The sequence below is a fragment of the Vanellus vanellus genome, assembly GCF_965231255.1.
Source record: "Vanellus vanellus genome assembly, chromosome: 1".
NCBI classification, from domain to species: domain Eukaryota; kingdom Metazoa; phylum Chordata; class Aves; order Charadriiformes; family Charadriidae; genus Vanellus; species Vanellus vanellus.
In genome coordinates this window covers 65,033,729-65,053,899 of record NC_138905.1, presented here as the reverse complement: position 1 = coordinate 65,053,899, position 20,171 = coordinate 65,033,729, and the positions used below count along the sequence as shown (strand labels likewise).

Genomic DNA, 20,171 nt, shown 5'->3' with positions numbered 1-20,171 from the left:
CTCCCCACCGCCCCCCTGCCCAACCCGCGGCGGCCGGCTCACGCCGCACCGCCCGCTCCCATGGGCCGCGGAACCGCTCGCTCGCTCGCCCGCCCGCCCGTCGGCTCTCCGCTCCCCGGGCCCGTCGCCGCGCTGAGGCCGCGTCCCCGCCGGCGGCACTGTGCGGGCGTCGGGGCGGGCGGGTCACACCGCCAGCTGCGCGCCGCGCCCCCCCCGCCCCACGCCCTCGCCCCTGCTTGGCCACGCCCCCCCGGCCGCCACCGCCAATCGGAGGCGAGGAGCGCGGCCGGCCGGCGGGCCGCGCCCCAATCGGCGCTCGGCCCCTGCACGGCTCCAGCTGTGGAATGTGGGCGGGGGCTCCCGCGGCGCGTCACGACGGGGGGAGACCCCCCGCGCGGCCAATGGAGGGCCGGGGTCGGCGGGAGCGACGGGCGCGCCAGCCAACGAGGCAGCGACAAGACTGCAGCTGCCGCGCGCCGCCCCGCCCACCCCCCCCTTCCCGCGGTGTCGGGTGTGTGAGGGGCGGGGGGGCGCCGCGCGGCTGTCCGGGAGCGCAGCGGCGCCTACTGCCCGCCCGGAGAGCGGCCCGCGGCCCCTTCTCCGGCCGTTTGACTGGGTCGGCGGCAGCAGGCTGAGGCGGGATGAAGGGATTCCCGCTGCCCGCGGGAGGACGAGGCCGGGCTTGCAGCGCCCCGGGACACCGGCCGGGGCGGCCCCCGCCATCCCCGCGCTGCCGCCGCTGTGGTCAGGTCCGCCGCGGCGGGGTTGGGTTGGGAGTTGTCGGCTGCTCGGTGTTTTGGGTGAGTTGAAAAGGAGGTGTGAAAATGGGCGAACGCTCGTGGTTCGATATGGCCGAGCACTGCTGACCCGTGTGTTAAAGCCCTGTCAGAACCCACCTTCTAAAAACGGGGCGCAGCCACGACGCTGGCAGCAACGAGCGCTCCGCTGACGGCCCGATAGCGCTCCAATCAGCCAGCCGCAAAAATAATCCCAGTCCATGGGAAATTCTGGTATTTTAAGACTTGCATTCCTGCCAAGCTGGGACAAGGCTGACATTTCACCGACCTTTAAAAATGAAAGATGCCAAATCTTCATGATTCAAGAAACTGGGTGTTCTTCAGTGCCTGGTTTCAGCTCCTGGAACTCAATCAAAGCGTTTCTCCGTGGGTCAGCGCAACGCTAATTGGCATTTCCACGCTGCGTTGTGCAGGAACCGTCACTGGATTTCCTGACACGTTCTCTCTCTTCCAGGCCTCCCATTTAGACTTCATCTCTTGTGGCACACTGCTGTCATTCTCTCGCAGCGCGCAAGTGATACAGTCCTCGCCGAGGAGAGCCTAGAGTAGTCCTCTGAGGAAAACAGCCATAAGGACCTCTCATTACCCATCAGGCACAATGGCAATGAGAAGAGGAAAAAGAATGGTGACTTTTGGGGGGTTTGACCCTGTAAGATTAATAAATCTTTTTTCGGTTTGATTTAAAAAAAAAGTGTAACAAAAGCTACATTGTTTGGTGAAGAATATGAAGGGAAAACTCCTTACTGCCCCAACCAAAGATCTCCTGCAAAGAGGAGTTATTTTAAGTTATTGTGAAACAAGTCAGTCCAGTATATGCCCTCAGCAGCACAGAAAACATCTAAAGCCAAATTACTAGCGCCTGAATTGCTACCTACCACTTTGCCAAGCCCAACCGGAGGTACAAACTTCTCGTGTCCTGGCACTGTCAGGCACTGTTGTCAAAGCAATTACATTGTGCCAGCCCAGAGATGCAGATTGTGAAACTTGTAAAGGTCAGTTCCTTATCCAGAAACCTCCGTGTTTTCATTGGATGTGTTCTTACTTTCAAAGCTTTTGCAGCCTTGTGATAATCCATTTAACAAAGGGGCTCTCCATCACTCTGTTGGCTGACATTAGATGCTTCTAAAATTACTGCTGTGACTAGAGAATTTCTTTGGGCTGGGGCACTAAATTACTGTTTTGACCGTGTGAGAATCCTAAAGGGAGAGCCATGTAAAAAAAGCCACCTTAAAAGAAAGAAGGTGCTGACTGGATTACTGCAACTTCATTCGCTGAACATACTGAGGATGAGGGTCTTGTAAGGACTGGCATTTGACCAAGAGTACTGGGATGAACTTTCTCATCCTAACACATTTCTCAGGAGGAAATACTGATTTAGGAAACAAGTTGCACAGTACATATTTTTGTTGTTACCCGTTGGGTAAAGCGCTGATGGGAAATTAGGCACCCTGGGTAAACGGTGTGCTGCTTTTCCCAAGGGTTTCCACTATTCCTGCATGATGTAAAATCATGTTCCCCTCACCTCTACACTTCCTCAGGGGCTCTCTTGTAACATTGGTACTGAGGCACGGCCGCCGCTGTGGTATAGAGTGCTGCTGAGTATTCATAAGCATCTTGGAAGATTTCTTTGGCCAGTGAAATATTTTGATACGCAGAGACTACCCATTTCTGGGGCTATTCACCAATACAAAACATAATATTGGCAACTAGGGACTGATATCCTGAATGGGCATCCTGCCCTGTTCCTGCCATATTATTAAAATTAGTGTTCAAGGCTACATTTCATTTTTGAGCTTCAGTGTTCCTAAAACAATTCCCAGAGACTTTGTAAGGAAACATGACCAATTCATGCTGTATGGTGGCAACTAACAGCCTATAGAGGACACTGAAGTTTTTGTGCTCCGGCACCAGTTCTTCTTGGGAAAATAAATCTGTAGCAGCAAGGTTCTGCTAAAAATTGGCAGCACGTATGGGACACCAAGAAGGAAGAGACAAAAGTGGAGGAAATTAATCCTTTCCAGAGAATATTAATTATTCAGTGTCCTGATACAACACATGGGGTAGAAGTCTAATGTATAGTGTGTTGCTGCTCACAAACTGACACTACACTAGAAGTCAGGCACTGTGGAAAGCACCACAAAACCAGCCAAAACATTATACAGACACAACTATCCTCCTAACTTTTTCCCATATTGCTTGGAGGATTTTAAATTGTAGACTTCAAGTTACTAGCATGCTGAAAATCAAGGCACTTTTTCTGCGTTTTGTAACTCTCCTCTTAGAGCAGCTTTAGTACTATTTTTAAGTTCCAACTCCTCTAATTCTGAGAGCATTTTGATTTCTTCTTTTGTGTAGGACCACTTCCTCATGACAGACTTCTGAACTGGGTTTGAACTCACTGTCCAGCACAGGGGCACAGTGCAAAAACTGACCAACAATCTACAAGAAAATAAAAAGGTGTGGCGTTATTGTCTGCAGAGATGGGGCTGAGGGGAGAGGAGAGCTCAGCTTTCTTTTACTGAGCATTCTGTCGCCTTTCTGCAAGGAGTAGAAAGCCCACGCAGAAAAAACATAGAAAACCCACGCAGAAAACTAAACTAGCTAAGACAGAGGAGACTGTTAAGGCAGAGCTCCAAACAAACACCACTTATTTTAAACATCAAAGAAAAAAGCTGGCAAGAATACAAGCCTAACAAGTCACAGAAAACCTGGCAAAGGAAAAGAGCTCTCCTTTCCTTGCAGATCCGGGTTACAGAAGCTGCGACTCCTGCAACCGCATCATTACTCAGTTCTCGATCAGGTCAGTTGCACAAAGGCTCATTAAATATTTACAGGTGACATTTTTCTGACTTGTGACGACCAGGATCAAGATAACCATCTGTTTTCTCCAGCCATTCTGTTCAAATAAGTTTGAAAAGTCAACCAGCAAGAAAAGAACAAACAGCAACAGAGCCTACAGGATAACAATTGCTAGGTTTTTGACCAGCTACAAATGAAAAATCTTACCCCTTTAAAGCCATAGAAAATGGCCATAGTTAAAAAAGGTTTCTTCAACAAACTTAGCACCTCTTAAAGAGTACCGGGCACAAACTTCAGGACTACAAACACAAGCGATCAATTTCTAACCACAGTAGTTGCTGGAAATTGTTCTGAAATGGCAAAGTATGGTAATGAGCTGGTTTTTTTATCTGGGACATAAAGCAACAAGCAGAAGAAAGAAATCTCATGCACACTAACACACATTTCCCACAAGAGGATGTCTCCGTAGAAACCCCATGAAAGTTGATTTCTTTGTCTGTCATGGGCAAACACATTACTTGCACTACCCAGTACCTGGTTATGCGCTAACAAAGCAAATTTCTTGTGTAAATAAGATCTAAATCGCACTGCTGTCTGGAGAAGCTCATCATTGCCAAGATAAAACAGCCACCAAGTCTTAGTTTGTACTTACACACACGCTCAACTACTTGGCAAAAAGGCTTCTACCACAGAAATTTCAGAGTTAAAAATAGAAAGCGTGCTTGAGAATAGTGAAGTTTCCTTCCCACAATCCTGGCATTACATTCCTCTCCTGACATGAATACTCGTGAAAGAGGGATCGCCAGTACTGGAGACAGCCTACTACTAAAAACCGCAGAATTGGTACGCTGACAGAAACACACGTTCCCTTTACCAGAATATTCCTACCTCCTGAACCCAGGGACTTCTTAAGGCACTAATTCAGCTTTCTGGCTTTTACAATTCATGATCTCTCTGCATGGGCTTTTACCAGGCTCCCACAGGCACTGCGAACTTTCACAGCAGAGCTGGCACAGGGCTCAAACCCCTATCCCCTTCATTCAGGGGACCACGCAGTCAGCAGGATGCAAGTCTTTTGGCTAGGTTAGAACACAAGCCAGGTACCTGCTGGTAAAAAGCTCTAGTAATTCTGTACCAGTCCGAGCCCTCCGTCATTCTTAATTCATCCTGTTACTCTGCCCGCAGAAATTATGAATTGTGAGACAGAAGCAAGAGAAGATGCTTCAGCCAAAGAAATCAAGTCCCACTTCACTGAAAGAGCCCTCTTGTTACCTTCTACATTACATGGGGTTGGGGAATTCACGTCTGTGTTCTCAAATACAGGTCACACTTCAAGTTGAAAATGTTCTCTGCTGTGCGACATAGGCACAATGCCCACGGTGTCTTCCTCAAACGAGTGCACTACAGCCACAGAAACAAGCACAGGAGAGGGTTTCCTACACCTTACACCAGACTGACAGAAATAACTGAGTGGCATTGAGCTGCCTTGCAGACCAGAATAGCTCTGTCTCAGGGCTGTTAAGAAATGCTCCAAATACTTGGTTAAAATGCACTGTCATTTTAAAAAGAAATCATCTCTATTTTTTATCTCTTCCAATCTATCTCCATAAATACATAAAATAAATTCCTTGTGAAGGTCAAACACTTCTAAATGTCCCAGTTGATGCAAGCAATCACGGTTTGCCTAATCCAGTTTACACAAGAGGTTAACACGGACAAGCAAAAGCTGAATGCCATTTACTAAGGTACAGCGTGGAAAAATACCCATTGTCTAGTTATAAATAAGGTATCACTGTATTTAACTCAGTAGATACCACTTCCATTCTCTAACATTTCCTCCCAGAGCAAGTACCTAGCCGTAAAAAAAAAACAACCCAGTTGCCATAGGAATACTGATTTCACACCTGATTTTCTCATAACTAAGTAATTTTTGTTATAGATTAACTTTGCCACATAGCAGCAAAGCAGACATAAGAGGTGAATGCACAACATACCTTTGCCGCTGGTTATTTTTGCTGTAACTATGTCTATTGCTAATGCAGAATCATTTTTGAAAATCTACCCTAATGCAAAATTGTGATGAATGCTCAAGATGCTGCATCGCTTTTCAAGCGGTGTTCTCAAAGTAGGTATGTGTTGTTTTTGTAGCAGGTCAATCTTTAAAAGCGTACTAGCAACTTTAAATAGAACAACCGGAAAAACAAGAAAAGTTGAAGTTCTTGAGCAAATATTTTCCTTGTTGGCACCTAATCCTGTACCTTGTGCTAGCTCAGCTCAGCTCTGTCCCCATCCTGAGCCAGGGGCAGAGATTAGCATGAGCTGTTCAGCAGCTGCTGAGAGAGGTTCTGGCAGTTCTGGCTGCTCCATGTGCAGCGGTGAAGGGAATCATCGCCACCACCTCTACTCTGAGTTCGGAGTAGAAAGCCAGTTCCCAAGCTCCAAAGCAGAGACCGTCATAAGCTGTGTTGAGCTTCACCACCACAGCAGAGTGCAGAAAAGGAGATAACCACTGAACAAACGGAGGCTTAGCACGTTCACTCGAGGCCTCCTAGATATGAAGAAAGCTTAAGACAAATCCCAGCTTTCAGCTAACAGGAAAAATTTGCGTGGACCAAACACAAACTGTATTTGGATCACGACTATAGAAGTGCACCATCACAACTTCTCCCAGAAGTACAGCAGGCTCAGATTGAACAAGAAGTAGTTAGGGGAATTAAAATCCGAACTTGCGATTTAAAAAAAGATACCACAATCTCCTGTGGATGACAACCCAGTTAAGTAGCTAAGCATTTCCAGTACATATAACACCTCCGTATGCCAGTGACAGAGGCACTAGTTACTACTAGTTAAAGCATTAAGTTCAACAAGAAATAAATGCTGAACTGAAAGAACTGAAGTTTTTGGTAGTACTGACAATGCTCACAGACAGAAGCATAAACAAGATCATCATTCTGTAGAGGGACGAGCTGCAAAAACTATAAGTAAGCATGCTCTGTACTAGGCTCAGAGAGAGATGAGATACAAAATCCCACCAGCTTTGAAGGCAAAAAAATGTCACTTCTAACATTTTTCTTTCCCTGTTTACATCACGCTGTATTACAGTGGGAATTTCACTTCTCTGTGTAATAGAATGAAACACCCTTTAGCTGTGCAATTTTTTACTTACAATACTGATAATTCTCAGTGTTTCTGACAATAAAACAAAGTTAAAGTGAAACAAACGCCACTCCCACATTAACTGAGAGTCCTGGACCAGGAATGTTTTTCACAGGCTCCTGCAGGCCTCCCAAAAGGAACAGCCAAGGCAGTCATTCCTCCAGCGCCTCCTGATGGCAAACGATAGGCATAGCACCCTAACAAGGTACTGGGATGAGAGTATTGCTGTCATAAGAGTCATCATCTGTCAAATGCCATAATAACGAAGACCTAAGCACATGACTAAAACAGGGTTTGGTGAAAGACAACACTTGATTTGATCAAATGCTATGATCAGTAGAGGGGGAAACCCAAAAGCACAGAAGGCCTTCTCCAGGTGTGTGACAGGGAAACTTCAAGCTGAGCACCAGTTGACGCCCATGGCTCTGGTTTAAATTTATTGTCTAGTTGACTTAGGTAAGGAAAAATGGAGATTGACACCTATAGAACAGAGGAGGGATGTTAACCGTGAGAGGTGATTAAGCTGTCAGGCCCCACAAGACAGAAGAGAGATTGTTAAGGCAGCCAAGGAGATAAGGTTTGAAAATGGCTGAAGATGCAAAGGGTGACTTCCACTTATACATCCGTCAGCTCAAGAATTAATATAGCTGCCTGGGTTTTCTCTTAAGAGAGAACAAAATAGAAAGAAATCCAAACAATGATGAACAAAGAGAAAGCACATAGAAAACCAAAATACAACACACACAGATACCCTATAGATAGCAAACATTTTATTTATTTTTTAAAGAAACTACAGCCATATACATGATTACAGGATTATGAAGCACTGTAAAACGAAAGGAATGAAATGGCCTGGGGTCCAAGCACTAAACAGCTTCACGCCCTTTCTTTCATACCACCATCACTCAGAAAAATTACATTATCTGAAAAGAAATAAAGAAAATTTAATCTTCAGGATTGTTTTGCCCTATTGGAAGCCTGCACACCTATAGAAACAACCTATTTGTGTTAAAATAAGCTGCTAAGACATGTATTTCGGAAGAGAATAGTTCATAAAATAAAACAGTGTCTGATACAGGGTTCTTGCTCAATCTCCCCAGAAAGCTGACAATTCAAGGCAACCATATATGCTATGAAACAAGTGTGCTAAACCTGATTAAAAGCTGCCAAACAGTCAAAGATACCAGAAATATTTTACAATAATGGTTTAATTCTTTGACTACGATCTCTATCAGTTACAGCTTATTTCCTTTTTATTTTGCCATTTTCAGTATGCACTACCATTTCATCACCATATGGGACTATAGGAAGCTCGTATTTCATCAAGCCTCAGTAATTTCTAAAGCATCTTGAGACTGGGGATATTGAACACAAAGAAGGAACCATTAGGATAAATACTAATGAAAAAAAGAGACTTGTTTCTCCCCTCCAGCTATTTATAAACAGCAACCTACAGCACTGCTAGCTGAACTGCTCCTGTGAAAGTTTGATTACTATTCTTTTACAGAGGCTGCACAGCAGAACCATCCAGAATTGTGGTTGGTTTTTTTTTCCTTCTCTTGCACAGTTTTTTTAGATATACTTGTGTAACAGAAATGTTTGCTTTACTACCCAATTATTTTAGCCTTCCCTCAAAAGCCACAAGATAGCGGCTCTACCCACAGCAAAGACATAAGATGCTTACACTATTTAAAGGCTTAAGAAAAAAGTTGAGTTTGCCAGTTCTCTTCTTCATTGTGTCCACCCAAAGGACAAGTCTACTCCCTATTCATTCTGTGCTCTTCTTACCACCACTAGCTACCAGACTGAGGTCTCTCTAAATTCTCCATTGAGTTATCCCCACATAAAACATCTTTTACCAACACAGGTCCTTAAAGTTGGTGAAGCCTCCAGTCTTAGAACAGAAGAAAAAATTCCCTGCCAAACCAGGACAAAGCTACTAAACAAACTCTGCTTTGCTTAGAATAGGAAACTGCCTGACCTGCAGTACTACATACCAGTGATCTTAAAACACACAGGAACTACCTGCTGCATCAACTGGTTTGTGTGAGCAAACTATGCAACAGTTTGCAACTTTATGCTCTCATTTTCTGTGTCTTCACAAGCAGTGCCAGAGGACATCTAGTGGTACAAGTCTATTCATTCTCTCAAAATCCCCAAGTGCAGATAGTGAGTGAGGATGAAGACAAACCAAGCTCTACTTCAAAGGTCCTCCACCCCCTCTCCATTTTAAAAGGGCAAGGTAGGCCTTGGTTCCTTACCTGCTATAATTGTTGTGGCCTGCCGCCTCACGTTGTTTTTATCTGTATATTCACCATAGTCTATCTTCCCTTCAACATAGATACGAGCACTGAAAAAAATGAAAAATTTGGTTCTGGTCAGAAAACTGTAATGCTATTTTCTCTTGCGTATCTGATTCTGAATATACAGGCTTTTGCCTCACTTGTTTGTAGCCTGTCTACTAACTTATTTTATGGCATTTCTATCTTAGTATAGTTCCTGTTCACCATAATTATTACATCAACTGATTATTAAGGCACTAAATCCTCAGCCACATTTGTTATTCACTTACCCCTTCTTCACATACTGGTATGTAACATCCCTGAGGCCCGGCCTGAAGACAGAGATCCTGTGCCATGTCGTCTTCTGACTGATATCACCTAAAATATATAAAAATAACAAAGTTGGATGCCAAGTCCTCTTTTTGATGCAAGCCTCAGAAATTACTTTCAACACGTTGGTGTTCTCACATTATGAAAAGTACATTGCTCATTGCAGACTCACCTCCCTGCGTTACCTCACTTTCCCCTGTTCGCCACATCTCGTTGGTTGCAAGAGAAAATATGGTAACGGGATTTTTTCCCTCCACTTGCCTCATGATAGGGTCCTGTCCAACCCGACCAAGTAACTGAACACGATTCATGGCTGAAACGTGAGAGAGTAAATACGTACACAGGTGAATTATGATGCTTCTAATCACAGCAAGTCATAAGTTGGCAACTTTTGTCAAGGACCAGAACAATGACTTTCTGCACCTCCTAACCATTTTCCAGCTCTTGTGACCTTTGGCTTATTCAGGACCCGCAGACGGTTGACTGTGCCTGTACTATTGTTGTCACTGCTGAATAAGCTCATTTAGAAAGCTAAAGGTTCTTTATTCTTTCTATTCCTTTATCATCTTTTTCACAGATACATCCATGCATCACTTGAGACTATTTTGCATTTACTTATCTTGACTTCTATTTTTTTCATTATAATGACACTGTAGCACTGCGTTGCTTTGCCCTTTAAAACAACAAAGTTGCATTATTACCAGGACTAGGTGGACACAATTTATTCCTTCTCCTTGTTGAAGGACAACTGCAGGGAGGTCAGGGAAGCACCACTCTTGCACAAGGAGCAGGTGAACAGAATGGTAAAGCCTGAAGCATACAACTGAAGCAAATCATGGTGGGGCAGCAGCACCCAAACAAGTCCCCCAGGCACACGGGAGTCTGAGAAACAAGCACGAGACACCTAAAGGCAGGTATTAGAAAATATGACAACAGCATATCCGATTCACTGCCATGATAAAGCATGACTACCTGCCTTTTACAGGTTGTATTCCATGTCAGGGCTTTTTTCTTTTCCACCTTAAGGGCTGTTTGACTTGACAAAGACCAGATAGGAAGCTACTTGAGTCTGTTTGTTTGAAACACCACCTTGTTAGTTACTGCATTCAGAAGCTACCATTCCTATCTGTTTCTCTCTTGGCATATTTCCGTCATTCTAAAACCCAGTTAAAAAACACAGAGTAAGAGCTAAGTTTCATCTCAGGAGCTACTTACATCTTTCCAGTACCAATGAGCCAACCGTATCAGACTCATGTCTTACAAACTGGCGAAGCACCTGAAGGAACACACGGGTGTTAGTTTCCAAGACACAAAGTATGAACAGGGTTCACATGCCTTTACACCTCGTTTTCCAAACATTTACAGAGGTCTTGCAAGTACATTCTTTTCTGGTGACTTACAGGGGGACTGAATGGAGAAATCTGTTCAGCTAAATGAAGCCAATGGGATTACTCAAAGAATATTTGGTTGAAATGGGGTTAAAAAGCTGCCTAGGAAAAAGCATGGCCTGAAGGTATATCTCCAGCAATTATTTTTGGGACATGCAGTAACTACTATTTTTATGTAATACATAATGGGGAGGATGGTTTGAAGGGGGGTGTGTGGTTTAGTTAGTTGGGCTTTGGATTTTGGAAACAAACATAGTTTTGATAGTTGCATCAACTTTCTGCTTCACTACAGAGATTGACAAGATGTACCCAAAACATACATCTATCCACCGCCATAAGCAGTATGATGAACTGATAACCTCTTGTTCCCAAGCAAACTGCACATCAAGGCCACAAAATCCTGAGTGCTGCAGCTAAACATAAGTGAGAAAAAGGAAAGAAACTGACTTGATGCTGGCAAATATCACATCCTTGAAGAAAGGAGAAAAGCAAAGCCCAGGAACACCTCTGCAAGAGGCCAATGCGCAGCAACTGGAAGAAAAGCTCATCTCTTATAACAAGTGGTTGCAAAACTTAAAGGAAGGTGGGACTGACAGTCCTAGGTTGAACAGAGGAGCTAAACAGAGGAAATGCAACTTGCAAAACGAGAGGGTTTTGGTATGTCTGTATGGTTCAGCGATGTATATGCAAGTCATCCAAGACTCATTTCATGCATAAGCCGGATCTTTAAATACATCAGGTTTTCAGTGCTGTGGTAAAGGCACCAGCGGTTACGGCTGGTCCGTGCAGGAAAACCCGCTGGTGGGTAGCAGAGCCCAGGCTCCGCCAAGGCCCGCTCCACCATCTCAGTGCTCCTCGGGCCCTTACAGCCGCCCTGCGGGGGAGGGGGCATCTGTCTCCCCGGCGGGAGGTGCAGCTCAGCGACCCTCGGTCAGCCCCGCACCTCACCACGCTGCCACCCGGGGCGGCGGCGGAAACCAGCTCCCCTGACCAGAAAATTATTACGAGCCCCGCGGCGGGTTGAGAAGAGGCAGGAGCTGCTCCTCCTCACCGCGCCCCGCGCCCCCCCCCCCCCCCCCCTCCACCAAGCGGTGCGCTCCCTCAGGGAACCGTTAAACCGTCACCCGCGGCCCTGCCCCCCCCGCCCCCGCACGGCCCTACCTGCCACACCGGTCGCCGCAACATGCCGCCGCCGCGCCTGCGGAGGGAAAAGCAGGGCTGAAGCAGCACCGGAGGGAGACCCCCGTCCTGCCGCTCGACCCTCCCTGCCCCCCCGCCACCCCTCCGGCCTTCGCCCGACCCACCCGCCCTCTGCACCTCTCCCGCCGCAGCGCCCGCACACGGCCGGAAACGGAAGGGAACCGCCGGGTGCAGCGCAAAGAGGGTCCGGGCGGAAATGTGGCCCCCCTCTCCCCCCGCCGACCCTTCCGCGGGGTGGGAGAGGGGAAGAAAGCGGCCCGGGGGGGACGGGAGAGGGCAGCGCACCGCGGGAAGAGGCAGGCCCCGGCCACGCACGGTCACGCTTTTGCCCGCGGGTTATCGAGATCTCCTGCGTGGCGAGGAAGGATGCCCAAAGGAAAGTAAAAAAAAAAAAAAAAAAAAAGTCACTCGTCGTAGGTAAAAAGGATTAAAATCTTTATTTGCAGGTTTCGCTTCGTAAAGGGTAGTGTCTAACAGTTTAAGAGCCAGCGCTGTCCCAACGCTTGGAAAAAACCCCCAACATTAAAAACGGAAAAATAACCGAGTTACCAACTTTACACTCTCCCGCCTAACAGCGCGCCATTGGTATCCAGCTACCACAGTGGGACGCACAGCCGACACCCATCCAGGAATTACATTGAGCAGTGGGGGGGGACGGGGATGAGATTTAACAAATACTAAATATATACAACACTTCACACAGGCAACTCCAAAAAAAGAAGAGAGAAAGTGGCAAGGCCTCAAAACCCTTTTCCCGTTTCCCTCAGCTTGGCTGAGAGGCTGCAGCGCACAGGCCGGCAGTTGCCCCAAGTGTAGGATGCTGGAAGGGCAGTGGGGACGCAGACCCGCCTGCCAGCGCTCCGCAGTCACTCCCACTCCCCCCACGTTAAGCAAGGAATAAAACAAGTCGATGGGCATAAAACAAGTCAGACATCAGGGACCGGTCTGCAAAAGCTTAACCGCATCAACTACGCAATACGGTGATTGTTGCTGAAGGTTAAGGAAGTTTTCCTTCAACTTCCGCAAGTAAAGCCCCCTTAACCCAAAGTGTTTCCTTTTACTCTTTGTCCCCCTCAGTGAAATGCCACTCCAGTTGCATCCCAAGTCCACCAGGACTGCTATATAACCAGTCTGTCTCTTGATGTGTCATTAAAACTGCCTACCATAGTCTCCACCTCCTCACTTCTAGGAGGACCCAGCTGTAGATGCTGTCTCTACGTACAGCCACTATCTTCCCTCTAAAGATACACAGATGGCCAGACTGTTAAGACCACAAAAACATCACCAATAATAGAGTCCAATAAACAAAGAGGGAAGCAAGTAGAGGAAATGCCATCTTTTCCCTTGTATGGCAGACAGAGCAAGTCTAGAACAAGACCAGTTACACAGGAAATTAAACAGGTAAAAGACTGAGGACAATAATCTTGAATCCCATGATCTGACACTTGTAAGCTAGTCATTCTTCCCTCAGCCAGCATCTCATCAGAACTAACGAGGGAACCAGAAACCATGACAGGGAGAGCTAATGTGGGGCATTGGTCTGTGCAGACCCTCTGCTTTCACAGGGCCATTCAGCAGCCAGAGCTTTTCGGACAACACTGAAATTCAGTAACCCAAAGTAAAGCTAAATGAGCGACAGCTCTTCCCTCCCACCAGGCGCTTGCCGTTCTGCTTAGAAGAGGTTTCAGACTCTTGCAACTTGGCACTTCCTAAGGGCTGGTCCTTCATGAGGGTCTGGGCAAGGCGGGCTGCTTTAAGTTCCCTGCAGGGAGGAGATGGAAGGAAGAGGAGAGGAAGAAAAACACATCATGCATGAGTCCCCACCAGCTACAGAAGAAAGCTCGGAACAACCTTGCTCAAGAAGGTTACTGCAGTACTCCAGCATTGCTGGAGAGTGGTGACATGAAGATTACTGTAAATTTTGCTAGAGTCTCTACTTCAGAACAGATCAGCTTTGAAGGTTTACCCAAAGGAAACTACACATCAGGTCAGCAACACACACCTAGACTGGCGCTAGTATGAAGACTCCCTAGCTCACGTTCCCCCCCCATTGTTTCAGATATTTGTGAATGGTGGAACTTAGATCAGTGCCATCTTGTGCAGCACAAATACCTAACAAAGGCACATGCTTCTTTTCCATTGCCTTCTTTCCCTGATGATTGTTGCTCTCCCAGAGCACATGCTCTCCTGCCTATGTGGAAAACCTATTCCCCAGCTCACTATCGCACTAAGAGGGCTGGTGGGGCAGTTCCTAGGCCCCAGCACCCCAAAACGTTACTGTCAACAGCAGTGAGAGGGAGCAAGGGGAAAGAGGATGTCTGCCACCACCTGATATTTCTCTTCCTTCTGTACCGAGGTAGTGGTCTAGCACAGTATCATTTCTTCATCTGCCCACTGGCTGCATATTGTATCCGTATTTTCCATCACCAGTGGTTGCAGAAAGCGTGCGTGTTCACCACTAATTTAGCCAACTCCTGAAAGCCAGAAGTGAACCACAACTGCTTACCACAGCTGCTTGGGCACTACAAGTCTCTACTACAGCCCCATCCCCCTCCCAGCTCCAGACACAGGAGCTAACTGGGTATTTCTGCACACTGGGTCTCCCAGCACTATCACCCTACATTCAAGCCTGGTAACCAGCACTTCTTTTGCCCATGTCTTCTCCCCTTCACGCCCAAGCCAGCCCTACCTTTCCAGCATGGCAGTCTTGCACTTCTCCACATTTAGCTGCTTCTGGAGCTGCACAGCTTTTCCACGTAAAGGACGGAGAACTGGATGTTTAGTAAGAGCTGTGGCAGAAGGTCTTTCCACTGGATCAGGATGGATCATGAGCTAGAAGGCAAAGGAGTTCAGGGTTTAACATCCCCTCTGTTACATGCCAACTGGAAAAGCCTCCATCCTGTCAAGATTGCTTTCTCACCTTGAGGAGTTCAAGAAAACAATGAGGAAGTTTCTGGGGGATCGGTGGGATATTGCCTTTGCGGATGTGGTGCCACATGGCCCCATTGTGAGGCAGTGGTGCTGTGCCAGCTGCTAGAGCTACTGTGAGTGCCAGGGCGAAGATGTCTGCCTTCGGCAAATAACAGTATTGCTACGGAGAGAAGATAAAACAGTTATAGAAAGGGAACATCTTGCTATACTGAACAAAGGTAGGTTGGAATACCAGCTCAAAAAGAAACAGCCAAACAAGTATATGTATGACACTGCCCTCACCATCGGAGTTATCCTAACAAGAAGAAAACGGCTAGAAACACTGACAGCAGGTAATATTGGTAACTAATCACACATTGGCTTTCACCCAGTCATGAGGAGCTTGCAGCCCACATTAGGATCACAACAGCAAATCCAGAGTATGGCCTAACAAACGCATGCCTCCAGTCTTCACTATAAGGCAATAAGCTAGCCATGCCCAAGTAAAACAAGACTGCATATGATATATTGACTTAACAGTTCCTAAATCCACTTGTAGCACAAAAAGATACTGTCCCTTAAATACCAGAGTTGATGAACACATCCAAGCTGGTTGTTACATACCAATTTCCTTTTTTGTTCACTGGCCAGAGTGGCAAAATTACAGCCAGCTTAAGAGGTGTGTTGTACCTCCCACCTCTCCATGCTATACCTGATCCATGTTTGTTGCGCAAGGCATTTTTCTGGGTGCATATGTTCCTCAATGATCATATCCAGCAGTTTAAACTCAGGTGGGTATGTAACATGAAATGTCTCCAAACTGATAAAGGTCTTGTCCCATTCATCCGTTGCGGGTAGAAAAATTGCAATAATCTAAAGTTACTAATGAAGTATGTTAAATATTTACATGGCAATACCCATGCCTATGCTATGCTTAATGAAGTGTTAGTTTTGCTGATTTCACAGCCAGACAAGACAAGAAAGAGGAGATAAGGCAAGGAATATGCCTGACTAATGATTTCACTACAGTTGATCCCCACTCCCCACTAGCGTCTGTACCTCTTGCAAAATCTCATTGGCCAAAAACCGTCTGTCTCCTTCCTCCACCTGGGGGTTTGTTATTGATGTCACATGGCCAAGGTCACCTGAGACAAAGAACAAGCAACTAATGGAGCAAACTGATGTAGATCTCCTCCATCAATAAAAGCATGCATTTTATAGGCACCAACAGAGCAATCAGGAAATACTGAGTAAGAGAGCAAGCCTGCTCCAACTCAGGAATGAGTTGCCTGGGATGTGCTTGCCTGGGAACAAGCACATGAGTTTTCTAGGACTTGTCTCCTTAGAGGAATTAATTCTGGTAAGTAGAGGCATTCAGGACTACTCTGCGAGTTTTCTGTGCAAGTCTCTTCAGCCAGCAGGACAGAGCAATATCAAGCTGTAATGAACAGCCCTAAATCTTAAGCCAGTTGTAAAGTGGGCTAAAACCTACCAATCTTATACACCACACCAGAAGAGAATTCATCTTCACTGTCACTCTCTTCCTCTCCAGCAGGGCTTGCGACTGCCAGATTGTGACAGATGAAAATATTACCTGCAAGACAGTGAAGTTTAGCAATAGTGTGATATCAGTAGCCAGACTGCAGCAGCCTGACAACTTTGTAAGCTAGTTCAGCTTTGCAGCCAGAGAAACTATGCACAAGCTTCCCACCCAGCTCACTACAGCGATACAGATGACAGAAGACAGCTCTATTTTGCACATATGTGCCTCTTCCTCAGCCCCTCCCCCCCACTAGAAGCCTGATTTCAGCAGGAAAAAAAAAAAAAAAAAAAAGAAAAGAAAGTTCTACTACAAGGAGCCACTGTGTGACTGGGGGGGAGCCCATCCTCAGCTGCAGAGAGGAAAGCTTGTTGCTATTTTTTGCAGGAACTTAATCCCTCAGGGTAGGTACAATAAATATTCACTTCTGACTCCAGCTCTCCCATACAAAGGTCAAGTGTTGTGCAGCAAGACAGCAGCAAATAAGGAAGTCCCAGTCTTCATTAGCAGCCCTATTGCTCCACCAGTATGAGAGTGGTTCCCACAAGCCAGGATTATGAAGATCATGAGACAGAAGTAAAATGCTGCCAAATATCAGAAAAGGCTCAGTTTTAGAGCAGCAGTAGTGGCAAGAATAAAAAAAAAAAAAAAAAAAAAAGAAAAAAGACACACCAACACAAGATATTTACCTTTTCAGGCAAGATCCTCTTTCCTTTGAAGCACTGTAATATATCCAGTCAGAAGGACCAGTTACAGGTCCCACCCCTGAAAGGTCACTTGGAGGACCCTCCACAAAGGAAGAGAGTACTGTACTTACTCGGTTTGATATCCAGGTGCACAAGGCCTGAGTTGTGGATGTATTTTAGCCCCATGGAGACTTGTAACAATATTTCTTTCAGCTCTGCTTCTGGGAAATACCGGCCAAGCTTTGCATTTTCCTGCAGCACATCTTGGAGACTCCCACCTAGGTGAAAACAGTCAGTCTGACACCTGAGAAAGGCTTTATGGAGCAGCATGTTTGAAATAACTTAGTAGAAACAAGTGCCCAGAGCACTTGCAGGCTTGCTAGCAACAAACCCTGACCAGACCGGACATATGTTCTGATGATCAAACTTGGGCATCACCATTTGGCTTCAGCCTTTCCATTGTCTCAGGGTGCCCTGCCTCCTGCTTGCCAAGGACAGAGCAACTGCAGTTCTACCTACAGCACCAGAAGGGCTGACCTGTTAGTGATGCTGACGCTGCTGCAAACAAACAGCTGAAAGTTAATTACTTTTGCCATGCTTACAGGCAGAAAGCAGGTCTATGAATGGTGGAGCAAGCAGATTAAGCTCCTAGTAGCAGATTTTTGATGGAAGAATGTAGCATGACAGAGTTTTGTGGGTCTCCATCAAGGCACTCTGGCTATTTCAGGACTAGCAAATATCATGGCCTGTCTCCTCATTAGCTTGCTTTTCACCACTTCTCCTTTAGTCTCAGTTGTTCATTCACTAGAACTCAAGAAATGCATCAGTGCTGCAGCAACAATCACCACGTTTCATGGTTAACTCCATGAGATTTGAAGTCATTGGTGCGAACAGCTATCACCACTCATCACTGAACCCCAAGACTGCAGGAACAGTTGAAAGACGAGAGCTACATATTTGCCTTCAGCTCCTCTGGCAGCCAGAGCTGTCCTTTCCAATGTCTCCCAAACAGTGGTGTGGCCAAGGGCAAACCCAAGTAAGAGTGTACCACCATGCTGGCAGCGCCCCGTTTAGTTTACCTCGTTATTTAACTGTGTTCCTCTGCAGCTGTTGAGCCCTTTCTTCTAAGCCAAGATGCAAGGTGCCTTTGTCTTAGCCAAGTAGCCACTCTTCAAATCATTACTCCCCTTCATTAAGAAGGGCTTGTTTCCAAGATACATGGCGCTTAAGTTAGCTGCTCTTGAGTCACTGATCAAGTTTTACCTGGGCCGTCCCAGACACAACTCTAAGCATCAGCACAGGGAATACTTTTCCAGGCCAGCCAACACAGAGGAACAGTTTTTAAATCCCACAAATTAGAAGGTATTCACTATTTGCAAGACATCAGTACCATTCAGAGCTTTGTCTAAATATTATGAGCCCTTACTGGATTCTCCATGGAACTGTAGCCCCTGTGCTGTTTGCTTTGCTTTAAGCCAAAACACCCCATATAAGCACAAAAGAAGGTAACTGCATCCATCCTGAGATCTCAGCCTTTAAAAATGTCACAGCTCTTACCATTGCAGTGTTCATTTTGGATAATCATGTGATCGTCCTCTGCCCATGCTGAGTAGTAGCGCACAACGTGGGGGTGGTGTCCAAGAACAGCATGAGCATAAACCTCACGCAGTGCCAGCTGCCTAGAGAAGCACGCACAGAAAAAGCAGTGGTGACAGAGTGCCAGGGTCCTGCTTGGGACCATGAGAGGAGCCCTGGTTTGCAACCTTACTTAAGAAAGGGAAAGCAGAGCGTTTAGGACTTTCTCTTGGGTTTTGGCAGACAGACTGGCTCCCACAGCTACTGAAGCAAAACCTGCCCTTGCTCAAATGTGCTGAGCAGCTGTTGAACACCACCCCCCCCCCCCCGCACTGAGCAAGTCTTTTGTTAAAGAGGCAAAGGCAGCTTCAAAGACTTAGCTTTAACATGCAGGACAACACTAGCTGGTCAACACAGATGTGAGCAGTGCTGGCCATACAGCAGGGCAGGGACATACCACAAATGAACTATTTGACATTATTTTAAAGAGATGGGGTGCATGGACCCAAGAAGGTCAAGTAAGCTGTCATCTCACCCTGCAATGCATGTGGCTTCTTCTCTTTCTCAGACGCTTATATCCAATAGTCCTAAAGTGGTAACTTCCCCCACTCTCCCAACTGTTACTTGAGCGCAACAGCAGCCAGTTTTCGCTCATGCCACCCCTCAGATACCTTTAGATCCACACTCCTTCCCCATCACACCTCCCAAGTACATGCCCATCATTTCAAATGGCAGTTTCTAGCTAGCACACTCACTCATCCGAGGATCCTGCCAGAGGCCTTTTGGAACGTTTGATGGCATAAACACATCCATCAAGGCGTTTGATGCACTTGTAGACAGAGCCAAATTCCCCCACACCAATTTTTTCTAGTTCCAGGAACTCCTTCTTATACCGGGAAACCATATTGCTCTCTTTCAGAGGATATCTCTACAAGGTCACAAAAACAGCAAAGACAAGTATGAGTTGAAAGACCTGGATAACAACATCTGTCGTGTTTTTCAAGCTGTGTGGCATTCACAGCCAAGGTTGCCTGCAGCAAGGACATCCTGCATCAGTTCAGACTCTCATCTGAACGGTTTGAAGCACCAGCTGTTGACTAATGGCAGATTAGCAGGTCTCGGTGTATCTGTTTGTATTCCCAGTGATTTCTCACCGAGAGCCACTTTTCCACAAAGGGCTAAAAGCCTGCAGAACAGCTGGAACATCATTATTTCTACAGTAATGGTCACTAGGGAAATAGGAGCTGCTGGTACTGCTTGTAGAGTGATGTCTACTGGCAGGGGAGACAAGTAAAGAAGAGAGAAGCAGTGGAGCATGAAGTGAACAAGAGAGTGGACTAAATTATTTTTCTTCATCCTCCTGTTCCCCTTACAGGGTGTTGCATGGTGGTTTCCACAGAAATCACTACTGTGATTTCTGTGGTATACATTATATGACCTTAAAGGGCAGAGGTAAAGAGTTAGCATTCACAGGCAGTAAGACTTGGCCCATAAGAAACAGCAGCCCT

At 46.3% G+C, this 20,171-nt stretch overlaps 1 protein-coding gene across 3 annotated transcripts; it reads right to left on the bottom strand.

Annotated features, from left to right (window-relative positions):
- Nucleotides 1-7,507: 7,507 nt before the first annotated feature.
- Nucleotides 7,508-17,323, bottom strand: SSBP1 (single stranded DNA binding protein 1). Of its 3 annotated transcripts, XM_082496890.1 has the most exons (11): nt 17,220-17,323; nt 16,355-16,456; nt 15,922-16,007; nt 14,873-15,043; nt 14,642-14,784; nt 11,914-11,950; nt 10,580-10,640; nt 9,537-9,677; nt 9,325-9,412; nt 9,014-9,102; nt 7,508-7,675 (listed from the first exon to the last, which is right to left on the bottom strand). In XM_082496890.1, exons 1-11 carry the CDS (start codon nt 17,272-17,274, stop codon nt 7,629-7,631), a joined length of 1,020 nt encoding a protein of 339 aa, XP_082353016.1. In that variant the 5' UTR covers nt 17,275-17,323; the 3' UTR covers nt 7,508-7,628. The 3 variants fall into 3 exon arrangements, with proteins under 3 accessions (XP_082353016.1, XP_082353017.1, XP_082353018.1); XM_082496891.1 differs by lacking the exons at nt 15,922-16,007; nt 17,220-17,323 and having other exon boundaries at nt 16,355-16,666; XM_082496892.1 differs by lacking the exons at nt 14,642-14,784; nt 14,873-15,043; nt 15,922-16,007; nt 16,355-16,456; nt 17,220-17,323 and adding an exon at nt 12,070-12,094.
- Nucleotides 17,324-20,171: the final 2,848 nt, after the last annotated feature.